General features: G+C 40.4%; 1 protein-coding gene across 2 annotated transcripts in view; it reads left to right on the top strand.

Moving 5' to 3' along the window:
- Positions 1 to 8,291, top strand: part of FANCC (FA complementation group C) — a 65,314-nt gene extending 57,023 nt beyond the window's left edge. For both annotated transcript variants that reach the window (XM_027879152.1, XM_027879151.1), the window contains exons 13-15: positions 2,850 to 3,021; positions 5,625 to 5,825; positions 7,756 to 8,291. In XM_027879152.1, coding sequence (XP_027734953.1) covers positions 2,850 to 3,021; positions 5,625 to 5,825; positions 7,756 to 7,899 — 517 coding nt within the window. In that variant the 3' untranslated portion in view covers positions 7,900 to 8,291. The remainder of the gene's footprint in view (positions 1 to 2,849; positions 3,022 to 5,624; positions 5,826 to 7,755) is intronic.
- Positions 8,292 to 13,957: the final 5,666 nt, after the last annotated feature.

Genomic DNA, 13,957 nt, shown 5'->3' with positions numbered 1-13,957 from the left:
AGCTGACACCCCATGTCTCTGACCTGTTGCCCTCGGCTTTTTTTTTGTTTTCGTTGTTGTCCAAATAGTTGCAATAGTGACTACTATTGTTTGTCTATTTGAATTCTTTTTTGGGAGGGGACTGTATGAAAAGACTGAAAAAAGGTCCATGTCCTTGTGCTGCTGCCCTGTAATGCTTTCTAATCAGAAGTGTGATGAGATGTGACTCGGATAGAGCTCAGATGTGAGTCTGCTTAGCTCCACTCTGAGAGTGAGCTGCCCAAAGAATGTTAAACAGCTGTTAAATTCAAAGAAATCTAATTAATTTTGATTTAAAACTGGAGATATTTCACAGGAAACACAGATCACCTAGGCCTAGCAGACTTGAAGAACAAAATACCCAGCTGTCTTCCTGTGTCCTGGGAAAAAGGTACTTGCGACCATGCTTGGTTTCAGTTAACTCGTGGGGGCTTTCCTTTGTTGCTGAGTGGCAGAAAAAAAGCTTTTTTTATTTCCCTCTGAGTCCAGGCTGTCTGCTAGTAGCTTCTCACTTTCTGTATGAGCTGCAGTTCGGTGCTGTGCCTTGCCTGTTTGTCCCTGAAGTGTGTCAAATCCTTCTGTCCTTGGAATGTGACCAGGAGCTGACCCTGGCTTCTTCAAGAAACACTGAAGCTCAGAACAAACAAATAAAACAAATACCATCCATCATAATGCATTACAATAATATAAGCATATCTGTTCTCCTTTTGTTACCAGCCCTTTCTTAGCTTGTATTGTCTTTTTCTCCTTTGCCTTGATAGTACACTACTTTGAATAGTAATGTATTTGCCAGAATATACTCTTACTTCCTTTAGAACTCCTACAACAATGTTTTCTATCAAACTCCTCTCAGTTACAAAGCAAATGGATCTAACACATTTTTAAATGCTAATATCCATGAGGAAACTATTCAGTTTTCTTTTATTGCTTTACTCCTGATTCTACATGCTTTCTACTTAATAAGATTTGCAGAGGGAAAAAAATACTATTATACAGCATATCCTCTTGCTTCTTATATTCAGTCCTCTCTTTTATACAGATTGGTTTTCAGTAGTCTTATTTTACACCAAATGTGAATCACAGAATCACAGAATCAGAGAACCAGAGAACCAGCCGGGTTGGAAAAGACCTCTGAGATCATCAATCCAACCCTTGATCCAACCCCACCGTGGTTCCCAGCCCATGGCACTGATGCCACATCCAGTCTGTCCTTAAGCACCTCCAGGGATGGTGACTGCACCCACTGCCTGGGCAGCCCATTCCAATGGCTGAGCACTCTCCATGGAAAGAATTCCTTCCTCATATCCAACCCAAACCTCCCCTGGCACAGCTTAGACCGAGCCCTCTTGTCCTACTGCTGGTTCCTGGGAGAAGAGACCAACCCCACCTGGGAACACCCTCCTGTCAGGTTGTTGCAGAGAGTGCTGAGTCTCTCCTGAGCCTCCTCCTCTCCAGGCTGAGCCCCCCCAGCTCCCTCAGCCTCTCCTCACAGCCCTTGTGCTCCAGTCCCTTCCCCACCCTCGCTGCTCTTCTCTGCCCCTGCTCCAGCCCCTCCATGTCCTTCCTGACCTGAGGGGCCAGAGCTGGACACAGCACTCCAGGGTGGCCTCCCCAGCGCTGAGTGCAGGCCAAGAATCCTACAGCAAGGTGCTTTCTGTGTCCTTCTAATCCACAGATTTATTATGATATGTAGTCATCTCAGTGAACAGTAAATGTTATACGACATTTTAAACCAGAAATCAACTCATGGACCTTTTGTGGGGGCAAATCCAGAAAAAGTGAAGGGCCACTTTTGGCAATGACAGTGGGACACAGGTAGGGCAGAAACAGCAGTGGGGTCAGAAGTGGAGGGTGCATGAGTCCACAACAGGCACTGTAAAGTGTTCAGACAAGCTATGAGCTTGACATATTCCCCAAATGATGTGATGGTCTCAGACAACTTCATTAACTCCTGAAATATCTAAGATCTCATAGAGTTTCCTGGGAAAGGTGGCACAGCAGTTTTGGAGTCCCCTGGAATTAAACATAAGAAAAACTTCTATTCCAAGTTTTGCAAAGTTTGTTAGGAATAATTGTTCCTGGCTCTTAATCCCCTAGCTGTCCTTCTGTTTGTCATTCCGTACCTAGTTTAACTTTTTGTTTCAGAGACACCTACCATTAGTTTGCATCTCCCCATTACTTCTCTTGTCTTTAATCTTCTCTGACTTTAGAGGACTGCATGTGAGAAACTGTAGAGATGAGAGGAGTCCATTCTCACCTTTCTTACAGCAATAACCCTGCTGTAAACACCATCAGAATTTTCATTAAAGAGGACATGAATTTGAAGAGTCAGGAGATGAATACACTTTAAAACTTTACATTTAGTCCATCTAAAGGTAATGGCTCATGAATTATGAAAAAAGATGTGCTTCATAAATTACCCAAAACCAGAAAATAACCCTGGAAAGCAACAAAGTGGAAGGCAAGAGTATGCTGGAGTGTAATACTTGATATATGACTTAGAGTTTACAAAATCCTTCAACTGGAGAGTATAAACAGTTTAATTTTATTATATATATTTTCATACATAGTATTTTTTCACATTTTATTAGAAAGTGATGTTGTGGGTAGTCTGTTCTGCTGCCAAAGTTAATCTGTAGTAGCAGTGTGTGTGTCTGCCTCATTTGATCACGACTTCAGGTAATTGAGTAAATAATACAAATCAGGTAAGGCATTGTCTGTTGAAGAGAAGTTTAAACATTCATTTAAAACTGGCAGCACCCTTTGCAGTTAAGATAATTAAAAATGTCAAATAATGAGAAATATTTAATTTTATCTTCATTATTTTCCAGTTCTCTCACTGACCTTTTTGAAATCTGGTTTTTGGTTGCTTGCTTTGGAGAGTGGCTGGATATTGCAGCAGAACAGTTACTGAAGGCTGCTGTACAACCAGATCCTTTGCTGTGGCTGCTGGCATTTTACTACTGTCCTCAGAATGGGAACCAACAAAGGACTCAGGCAATGGTGGGTCATGTAGGGACAGTAAGTGGCAGTGAGCAGTCAACAGTCTATCTTATCGCTATAAAACAAATCGTGCACACCAGAAAAATTAAAGGTGTTGACTTTACAAGGAATCCAGGGAATTGTGGCAGTGGAGAAGCAGAAAGATGACGGTTTTGAATTTTTTTGTCACACTTAGAAAACGTTATTCCTCTTTTTAAAGTATGTTATATAGATTAGCACCTTCTTGGCTTTCTTTTGGATGAACTGGGTACTTTTAATCACAAGTAAAACTACTCTGGTGATGGCATTTTTTAAATCAGTGTGGCAGAATCCAGCATCCCTGTGTTGTGGCATCTTCTGAGAAGGAAACAGAGGAAATCACAGCAGCTGAAGCAGAAAAAAAATACTTACCAGACACAGCCTTGAATCCTAACCTTGCCTGTCTATTCTGATTTCTTTTACATATATTTACTGATTTTTGGCACGTGTGATGATGTAGTAAGTGGGTAATCCTCCCATGTGCTGTGTTTCTTACAGAAGGAACAGTGTTCTAACCTTATGCACTGCGCTGCACGAAGAGTGCTGTGTGTCTGTGTGTGCATGCAAAATACATGAAAGCCTTCAATTGAAACCTATTATGCAAGTTTGAACTAGCCTAAGCAATCTAACCTACAAAGCCCAGATTCAGAATTTGGCTGCAACTTCTCTGGTTTTCCTCCATTTGAAAATGGATTCTGTTTGATTTAAAAATGCAGCTCAGTACACGACACTTACTTTTTTACATTTAATGGCCCATGTACAACAGTGTATTATGCAATATTTTATTTCCTTTCCTCCCCCTCTCACCGCCCAGATGGCACTACAAACATAAGATCTCATCCCAATCAATCACTTGTACATTTTTTTTTTTAAATTTCTTGCAGTCTAAGGGCCTGGGATGTTGGCTGAGCAGAGCTGTGTTAGGGCTATGGTGAAGTAAAGAAATCAGAATGCACTTTTGGGAAAGAAGGCAATATGTGAGCCATAAACATGGGTGGATGAAATTGAAGCACTACAGGTGCGGATCAATGTGTGGAATATTGTTCTAACTCCAGCCCTAAAGAATGAAGTCACTTTGTCCCATATATGAAATCATTCCCATGTGTGTCCCCTATTCTATCAGTTTGTTATTCTGTCATAATGCATGACAAAATTCAGTGAGAAAGGAGCTTTTCTACTGACAACCCATGCAGTTACTCATCTTGTCCCAGAGTCCTGATATTTCAGTTCATCATCATTCTTTTCTTAGGTGGCTGAACTAAGACTTTTTCTTTTTTTTTTTTTTTTTTGCATGGATCACGCTACTCCAGAGGCATTCCCAGAGTTCATGCAAAGCCTCTGCCCATAGCTGGTTGTTTGCTTTTTCTTTTAATTAGCCCTTTGGCAGTTAGCTCTCAGCTCTTTCCAGTGAAGTGGTTTCCACCTGAACCCCTGCACTGTTCACCAGATTAAAATGGCATGGGAAATACTTTTGCTGTTCACTAAACTTCACTCATATGTGCAGGACTAAATATTCTGCTTCTCAGTTAATTTGCTGGAGTCCTTTTATAACTTTAAGTTCTGAAACATTGAAGGAACACTTGCAGGTTGGCACTGAGACTCCTGGGGTACCTGAGCTCTCAGAGCAGAGCCGGCTGCTGTCCATCTGCAGTCTGGCACACAGGGGGCACAGAGGGGTAAAGCATCTTGAATTCCAGTTACCTTGCTGCAGAATCTGGTATTATTTGTGCCTCACATGTAATTGTGGCCTTAATTCAAGAATAGCAGCCTTTTCAGACTGTTTGATGTGAAATTATTAAAGGCGTAGGTCAGTGTCTGAAATAAATTGTCCCAATGAGTATGGATGAGAAACAGGTGTCCTTTTCCTTTGGATCTGCAGTGGTGTATTTTTCTGTTGCTCCAGCAATTACTCATTTGAGTATTTTCTACAAGTTTGTTTGGTCCATTTTTAATACAGTGAACAGAATTATTGTTAGCATTTTTTGCAGTAGTTGCTTATAGGGTTTTTTCCATTATGTAGGTGCCAAAATCTTCTGCTTTCTACTTTCAGTAAAAATTAGGTTTTATTGGCTAACTCACAACATAAAAACATAAGTTGCAAACAACACAGGAAGAAGGAAAAAACTTCATTCTTACCAGAACATTTTATCAGCTGAGGTCAGGTTGCATGGGGATTTAATTGATTTATAGCAGCGGTGCTGAAATGAGCCCTTGAGGAGCCTCTGTTCTTTTTCCCACAATGCAGAAATCTGACCATGCTCTGCTGAGGGACTTTCTCCATTTCCTTACATTATTAAAAAGATAAAATCCTGGCTTGATGCCTGTCTGCTCCATTTGTAATACCAAAGAAAATTAAAAAAAAACATTCTGTCCACCTCTCTGTGTGTGTGCGTGAATCAGTATAAAAGAAATGTGTACAGCCCTTCCTTCCCTGTTTTCCCAGCTAAACTCAAACCCTTTTAATGTTTGGGTAGTCTCTGCCAAGGATTCAGTTTCCTTTTAGTGAATAAAACCAAAAGAAAAATACCATAGATTTGACCTTTACTCTTCTCTGATCCTGTGTCCTTTGAAATCCCTTCCTACAGGTAGAAGCTGAAGCAGTCTACAGTCATCTAATGATGCTCTTCAGCTGTGCAGACCTTTCTCTCAGAGATCTGGAGGCTGCTGTGCACAGGGTAACGAGGACAGAGCAGTGCTGTGTCCAGCATCTTCTGACACATCTTCTGACCAGCTTTTTGCTCTTTTCATCTGGTGGACATATGGTTGCCCAGGAATGTATTTACCACGTAAGTGTTTCTTCTTTTTTTTTTTTTTTTTTTTTTTCCAGGTTATGTATTTTACTATTTTGGATTCAAGTTTCTACCTTTTAATAAAGAAAACACGTAATTGAGAATTAAGGAAGACCATGTCTACAACAGCTATACCTAACTTGCTACAAATCTATCTCAGATACGGTCAATATGTTTCCATCACTTCTTGATAAGATCTCACGAAAAGCTTGCTGTTCTCACTATGCAGATAAAGAAAGAGTTGAAATAGTAGCCTGCAGTTCAGAGATGGCTACAGATAATTTACATATAGCAAGATTGCATGTGCAAACGTTGATTCTCCAAGTATAAATCACTGCCTAACTAGTCCAGCTACTGCAGAGATGATGGAACTGTCTTCTCACTGTTTTGCATTAGGTAGAGGAGCTGTTTACCAGGTGTTAGAATTGATGTGAGAGAAGCCTGGTGCTTTAGAAAGCCGAAGAGGCAACAGTGTGGTAATTGAGAGAGAAGGAAAGAAAGAAGAGCTAAGACTGTGTCTCTTAGGCTGTGGGAAAAGCTGAAGAGGAGTACAAGGTTGGAAGCTTGCCACAGTATCTTCTTGTTGTGGATGACAGCCTTCAGGAATATTGGTGCAAACTTCAAGATGTGTTTGTGTCTCTGAAGACAGTGCTGTATCAGTGTGAGATCAGAAATTCTTTCCTAACTATAAAACCATATTCTTTGAAGAAGCTCACAACTCCTATGCAAGCATGTCTAAGGCCAGTGTGTAGTTCTAACGCTTCCAAAGGTTTTCCCTTTCAGCAGCAGAGTGCTCTTCTATCTCTATAGGGTACATGGCATGTGTAAGGCATCTGATTCTTATGATGCAGCTGTCTGAGTAAACAGACTAAATATTTCTCTGTTTAGGAAGGGCTAAGATAATTCTCACATTTTAGGCGCAAGTTTAAAAATGAACAAGTTCTTTTTTAGCATAAGAATGTAGTGATAAAATTGGGGGGGGGGGGTATGTATATTTACAGTCTGCTATTTCTGGTTTCTCTTGAGTAGTGCAGCTGCTGAGCTGTGATGCTGTAATGATCTGGTACTCACAGTGGGGTTGGATCAAGGGTTGGACTTGATGGTCTCGGAGGTCTCTTCCAACCCAGTGAATTCTACGATTCTATGAATGTACTAGCCTGTTACTTTAAACCTTTTCAGAAAAACCAAAGGCTATCTCTTGCTTCTACACAGAAAGCAACATAACTACCTTTCAAAACTGAGTATTCCCCAGTGCAGGGTGGTCGTGAGCTGTTGTAGGCCAGAGTTTGTCAGTCTGATTGATTTTGACTGTATCTGTATAATAATTAACGTGTAACTAGGCTCTCCATGTGATTTGAAAAGGACTGAAGACAATATATGAAAGGCAGAATGGTGTGGAACTGATTTGGGCTGCATGGCTGTGGTTTTGGTTAGCACAGTAAACTTCGAGTTTAACACAGCAAATAACAAGGAGTAAAGTCCCTCCTGATCTGCAAAAATTGCAACTTAGGATCTTTTCCTGGTATTCTGTCATCTTCTGGGGGAGGGATTTATTTTTACTTTTGAAAGCTTTACAGAACTGAATTGCCTCCCCTAAAACATGCAGAACCTTCATCTGCTTTTAGTTGTTTTCTCTGGAGATGACTTAGAAATGGTTACACTGTCTATCCATTTGTGTTTCCTTTAAATAGTTTCTGACCTCTTGATTTCTGACCTCTTTTGTGTCTTTTCACTTGAGAGAACAGTAGTTTTTAAAGTTGCTCGGTCCCACTCAGGTGAATGAGAAGAGAAACCTTGGGCAGAAGTTGCTTCTCATGTGTTCAGGGGTGAGGGACAAACCTGTGGTTTTGTTGTGAATATTAATGGAGAATTTTTAGTATTTAGCAACATAATTGCATTATTTCCCATCTTCTCTGTTTTCCTTCAGATTACTGAGGCAACCGATACAAGCAAAGAGGTTTACAGCCTTCTCCTCCGTACTGCACACAGACTTCAACATCATGGAGAAGAAAACCAAAGGACTGTGAAGCTGCTGAATGAACTTCTTCAAAAACTTGCATTGAAAGTTTAGATTTTTAATATCATCTGTTTATCAAGCCAACAAATCAGATCTTTATCTATATTTATTAGTGTCAGAATTCCATTAGCATCTTGCACCACAGGCTAGCAAGGGTTGACAGACACAAACATAGGGATATCTCCTAATTTCCTGTTCCCTCATCTATATTTTAAAATAATCTGTTGTTTGGAAATGTTAACCTTTGAAACATAATAGTAACTATTAAAGATGGTTGAAAATTTTGTTCTGAACACCCTCTGTAACACAAGAGCTCCACCAATTAAAGCAGGTCACTCATCTCCTTGTTCTTTATCTGGCTGAGGATCAGTTTTTCTCCCCACTCGCAGGTATGGGGGTTTTTTTGTAGCAAATCATATCCAACTGCTTGACTAGTAAGTTGTTCCTAAAATGTTTTGTTCTATAACTTTGCTTTTATGATCTCAAATGATTCATGGTGAACATACTCTGCATTCTCAGGAAATCAGCCATGTGTCCTGAACTCTTTCCTTCTTTCTGAAAATGTTTCCAGAATGAAACTTCTCCCAGATTAGCTAAATGTGTTTTTTTCAGTACTGCAGCTTTCACAGGAGAGTGTTCACTGCAAAGTACTATGCCAATAGCTGGTCTTTTTCAGCAGGTACTGCAGGTACAACATTGTTTGCAATAGAGCCCACTTCATTTAACAGTGTGCCATGACTGATGTTACTGCTGGTTCCTTTAATACAGACAAAGTAGGGCAAGCACAACAGAGACATAGGGACATTTTCCAGTTTGAGGGCAGAATTTCCTAAAAGGAGCGTATGGTTGCAGATCATTGCCTTCATTTTTGTGTCCAGAGGTAGTTTGCTTCCTTCCTTGTTTAGGATTTTGTCTCATACAGAGAGCATAGACAGGGAGCAAAGGCTTACTTTTTTACCCTTGGGGAACTTTCTCTCCCAAGAAGTTTTGTGAACCTGTTCCTAGCTTAACTAGAAAAGTAAACATGCAGAATACTAACGACAGAGGATCATAACTTTCCTCAGTGATTTGTTCTTGTATATTACTTAGGTTTGATGTCAAAACCTGTGCTATGGTCAAAGATGCTACTTGGAATACTGTTCTTGCATACACAATCAGTCATGTATCTTGAATTAATGCAGCTTTTTGAATGTAGCATTTGGTTTTGAGCAAGGGAAAAGAAAAAACAATGCACTTGGTCTCCCTTGGCTGTAACAAGTGGAAAGATATTTGTTTTCTGTAATGCTGCTGACTGATTTCTTCCAATTTTGTTCCCAGTGAGTCATTCTACAGGAGCTACACGCCCTCTCAGTCGGTTTGCTAGTGAAGTAACAGCAAATACATAACATGTGTCTGTGAAGGAAGGTTTTTTTTTTCTCCCTTTGCTTCAAAATGAAAATTCAGAAGGAGATATGTTGCAATTTTTCTGTTCTTGATAGCCACACATACCTAAAAAAGCAAAATCAAGCAACCTAGTTTTCTGTTCCTTGAACACCACACCCGAAAACCATGGGATTCTACTAAATTATTTGTTGATCACAAACCCTGAGGTATTTGTCTAGTGGAAACACTTGTGGAGTCTCAACCTACAATGATAAATGATCTAAAATTTTAATCCAAAGGAAAGAGGATTTTGCTTTTGTTTGTTTAACTTCTAATCTCATTGTTGGATGTGGGGCTCTCAGGTTATCTCCCCTCCTTAGCAGGCCTATATGTTATATTAACTACTTAGAAGGACTGGCAAAGAATTGCAATACGTGATTCTCGCAGATTGGTTAGGTGGATGATATGGGCATTGCATTTAGATGTGTATTACACTTTTTGGAGAGGAATTTTTGTGTCTTTTCACTGTGATGTCTTGTATTTTTCCACCAAAAAAACGCATGAGAATTCTTCTAACATTCTTATATAAAATCAATATCCTGGTAAATAGGGATAAATCAAATCAAGAGGAAGGCAATGTGCAGTGAATGCAGTAAAAACCCAAAGTTAGTAGTGAGCTGGTACACTCATTTTCCTTTGTTTGGCTTCTTAAGAAATACCACGATTTAAATATTGTAAGGAGAGTTTGCTCATTTCAGGAGGCTTCAAGGAAGAAAGCTACGTGATTCTGTCTGTAACTTATAAAAGATGCATCTGTACTGGAATTCTTTTTGCACTATTTAGCATAGCTGTTGTAAATCTTTGGCATTTCTTTTTCCTCGCTCTTTCACAGTGCTTGAATTACGGTCTAACTTTGATATAAGTTCTGATTTTGTGGGATGTCGAAGCTACTTTTTTTGGTTTGCCAGTGGAAGGCAACAGTGATTTGTTAGATCTGAGTGATGGGGGATTCTCATGTCACGGCTCCTGCGTTACCCACACAATGTGCATCTTCTCCTGTGTGACTGCTGCTCTCTGTAAATGCTCTTTGGAGCCCTCAGGGTCGCACTTTTATGCTGACCCAGCCCTGAAATCAGGCTCTAAGTCACCTGTTGCCTGGCCTTCTCTCCCCATGTCAGCACACACCCCAGTTCTGCTTGTGCACCAAACACAGAGAACTTTTCAAAATCGTTCTGCTTTGAGGCATTGTTTGGAATAAGAATAGAGACAGCAAATTTTACTTCCTGGATGATTATGCTTCTTTCCAGTCTAACACTGCTGAGTTACAGCTTTTTGAGTTCTGCAAGCTTTCCAGCATGGGGCTAGGTGGTTTCTGTGGATTTTCTTCAAGGGTGGGGTGAAGAAGACCACTTCTAGGGTTTTCATTTAATCAAGATCTCAGCACAGTGCCAGTACAGCAGAATACATTTTATAGGAACAGGTATCTTATCAGATGCTGCAGTTTAGCTGACCAGCAGTAACATGTTAATCTGTTGCTTCCAGAGTTTGTGGTTAAGTTTCTGTACTCACAGCATTGTAAGTGCAAAGAGGTGTTAATAAACAGACTGAAGATGCCAGCGAGATAATATTAGTTTTGGTAAGCTGAAATTCACGTTGGTGTGCTTTGTTGTTTGGCTTGGCAAGGGTACAATACAAAATTAGCATTGTACAAGTTTAGGATAAAACATCTAGCAAAAATTACTTGCAGTTATTTTAAAAACACTGTTAAACCAGGTCTACTCCATTTTGTCGCTATATTATCTAACAACAGAATAAACTACTCATGTTCTGTGTGAAAAAGCAGTAAGTGAAAAAGTAATTCATGCTAAAAATATCGTGCTAATTAAAATGCAGTTTTTCTTGTGCTAAATGAAGTGTGTAGAAAGGTGATAATTTGTGACATGGAAGTGCTGTTTTCTAGTAGACCCACATTTGAAAAGTCAAAACCTGGATTGTTCTGGGAGGAGTCCTCCACAAGAACACTGAGCATGTCTTTGCAGCCATGTCTTTATACTTTCCCAGTGGTCTGCACTGACTTTGGCATGCAATCTACATGTTTTGCTGGCCAACACCAGTAGTTAAACCACCGTAGCTGAATAGTGTAGTGGTAGAGGCCTCCCACAGGCACTTAATTTATTGCAGTATTCATAAGAGGGCCTGCTTAAATCCACTCCTCTGGCAAGTTTTCCTTACTTGTGATACAGTTGTTCTTTAAATGCTTACCTGCATTTAAAAGAGATGCTCATGGTACCCATTTCATTTGCTGCCTTAGCAGAGAATATTCTGGGAATTTGCTGTGGTCTGTTTTCTAGTGAATGACAAAGAGGAGTTTCCCTTGCTTGCGTTGGTCATCTTCCTTTAACCATCTGAATTGCTAGAGTTGCTCTCTCTGCCTGGTTGACCTAGGCCATGAGTGGATACTGAGCAAATGTCAAGCCCAAACCTTGCAACTGAGCTGTAACAACTATTTTGGAAAGGTAATTTTGTTGGGATTTAAAGGTTTCAGATGATAGCTGCTGACTATTTTTCACCATAGCTTTTCTGATCTTGATTTCTTTTCAGCAAATCTCCTTCTGCTTGCTGTATTGGCTGAGCAAGGTCTCAGACATGGATCCTCAGAAGCATTACCTTTTTTAATTCTTCTCTTCCTTTCAGCCCAGGATCCAAGATGAATGCAAAAAAGGTAGACCTAGTCACTTTATTTTTGTTGTTGTTTTTAGAATGGAATACCCTGAACTTACATAAACATCATAGAATGAAATTGAAGAACTTGCCTATAAAATCACACATGGGCTGAATATCTGTTTTCTCTACCAAGATCCTTCACTCATATACTTACATCTAACCATGCAGCAGTCTGTAAGTCAGCTGTTCCCTGCTCTGATTTCTTCAGATTTGGAAAATTTAATTGTTATCACAGAGAAATGAAAGAAGAAGAGAGTTTGGTATCAATGCTGCTTCAAAAATCATTCATTTGAACAGGCCAGTAATGGTCCATCACTTAAACTGTAACTCCACTCTGGGGCAGTTGTCTGGCAATCAACATCTGCTTAAAGAAAACGTGAAAAGGATTGCCACGGGACATCCTGCTGCGGTGCCCCTTCCATGATTTTCCCAACCACTCAGTTTTCTTTTGTGAATCTGAAGGACAGTTTAGCACTGATTTTTCAGACACTCATGGAGTCAGCTCCTCCTTCCTGACTGCACTGGGAGCAGTGAGTCCTCACACCTCTAAAACATAACCAGAAACCACAGTCTCTAACAGCTGTATTTCAAGACAGAGAGGGGGGTAATTTTTGGTGATTTTGGTTTTTTGCATGTTATAAGCCTGTGGTTTTGATGCTGAAAGCTCTTGATGCAAAACTATAATGCTAAAAATACACTGACTTTCAGCATTTACCTTCCTTCTGCTGTGTGGAGCTTTTCTCAGTATCACATCTTTCCTTCAGCTGATGCTGGCATTAATTCATAATGGTAAGAGAGAGAATCATCTAGCTTCAGAAATAAAAAAGACTGGCTTTACTATTTTCTTAGTATGACTGCTTCCCCATTCCCATTCTTTCCTCCCAGCTGTCAAGTGGAAAACTTGTTATTCCTGTGATTTGACTGAAGAAAGGAGAGGCAAATGCTAGGGGTAGGTGTGTGTAGGAACCATAAAATGTCAGTAGATGGGCTCTTGTTTGTACATAAAACTGACAATCTTGTGATTATTCATCTGACTCTTCATGTAAAGAAGGGAAAAGTTCAGCATTTATGTCACATAGTTGCATTTTTTTTTTTTTAAATTCAAGCAAAGAGAGACAATTTTTCCCCCCAGCTAAAACTGGGAGCTTATTAGAAAGCCTTTGTATAGTCAGAAGGAACAAGAGATGATAATATGTATGGGGCATGACATGATGGGCAGTTCCAGCAGGAGTGGTGGCAATGGCAATGTCAGTGTTGCAGAGTAATATTGCCATGTCATGGGAACAGAAAGGAAGGAGGGTGCCGTGGCTGCAGGACACGCAGGGAAATGCTGGCTGAAGGGGCATGTGAGAGGCAGAATGAGGGATCCCTGCAAGCAGGGAACAAGAAAAAACAATAGTACTTTCCAGAGGTAAAATGGAGTAAATCAGAATGACCTTTTGATTGGTCACGTTTGGCAGTTAAATGGGCGAGTTTTGGGCACACCAAGAGACAGATGCAGGCTGGAGTAAGATGGTTGCTGGCAAATTATAATTAGTTTTGTTGTATTTGCAGGAGTTGGCTGTAAGGGGGTTCAGCTGTAAAGCAAGCAACTCTACCAAATACAAAAACAGCTGCCAAAGAAAGTTAGACACTACTGTGACGTAACAACTTGAGGTTAAAAAACAAACAAACAAACAAAAACCAAACAGAAAAAGGGGTTTTTTTCTGTGTGGTAGATGATAACCACTATCCTTTCAGGGTTAAAGATGAAGTGAAATACATTGTGGTGCCAAACACCTGCTTCTCAAACTGGCCTGTTTAGAGGTAGTCAGGATGGCTGGGGACGATGCCAGTGGCAAAGCAGGCACCACCGGCTCATGAATTAAATGTCCCAGAGTGAGTGCCAGCAGTGAGCTCTCGGTGAGAGACAGGTCCCAGCAGGCCCAGGGAGAGCCAGACACGGCAGTTCTCAGAGATGACTGAAGTGAGCCGCATCATGCGAAGGGTGCAGTGATGTTCAGCTGCTGCTCAGAGTGTGCTAGAA

The sequence above is a fragment of the Empidonax traillii genome, unplaced genomic scaffold, assembly GCF_003031625.1.
Source record: "Empidonax traillii isolate 1590-97213 ecotype Southwest subspecies unplaced genomic scaffold, ASM303162v1 scaffold51:size1492887, whole genome shotgun sequence".
Taxonomy (NCBI): Eukaryota; Metazoa; Chordata; class Aves; order Passeriformes; family Tyrannidae; genus Empidonax; species Empidonax traillii.
The sequence above is the reverse complement of the archived record's forward strand: the minus strand, read 5'-3'. Positions and strand labels throughout refer to the sequence as shown.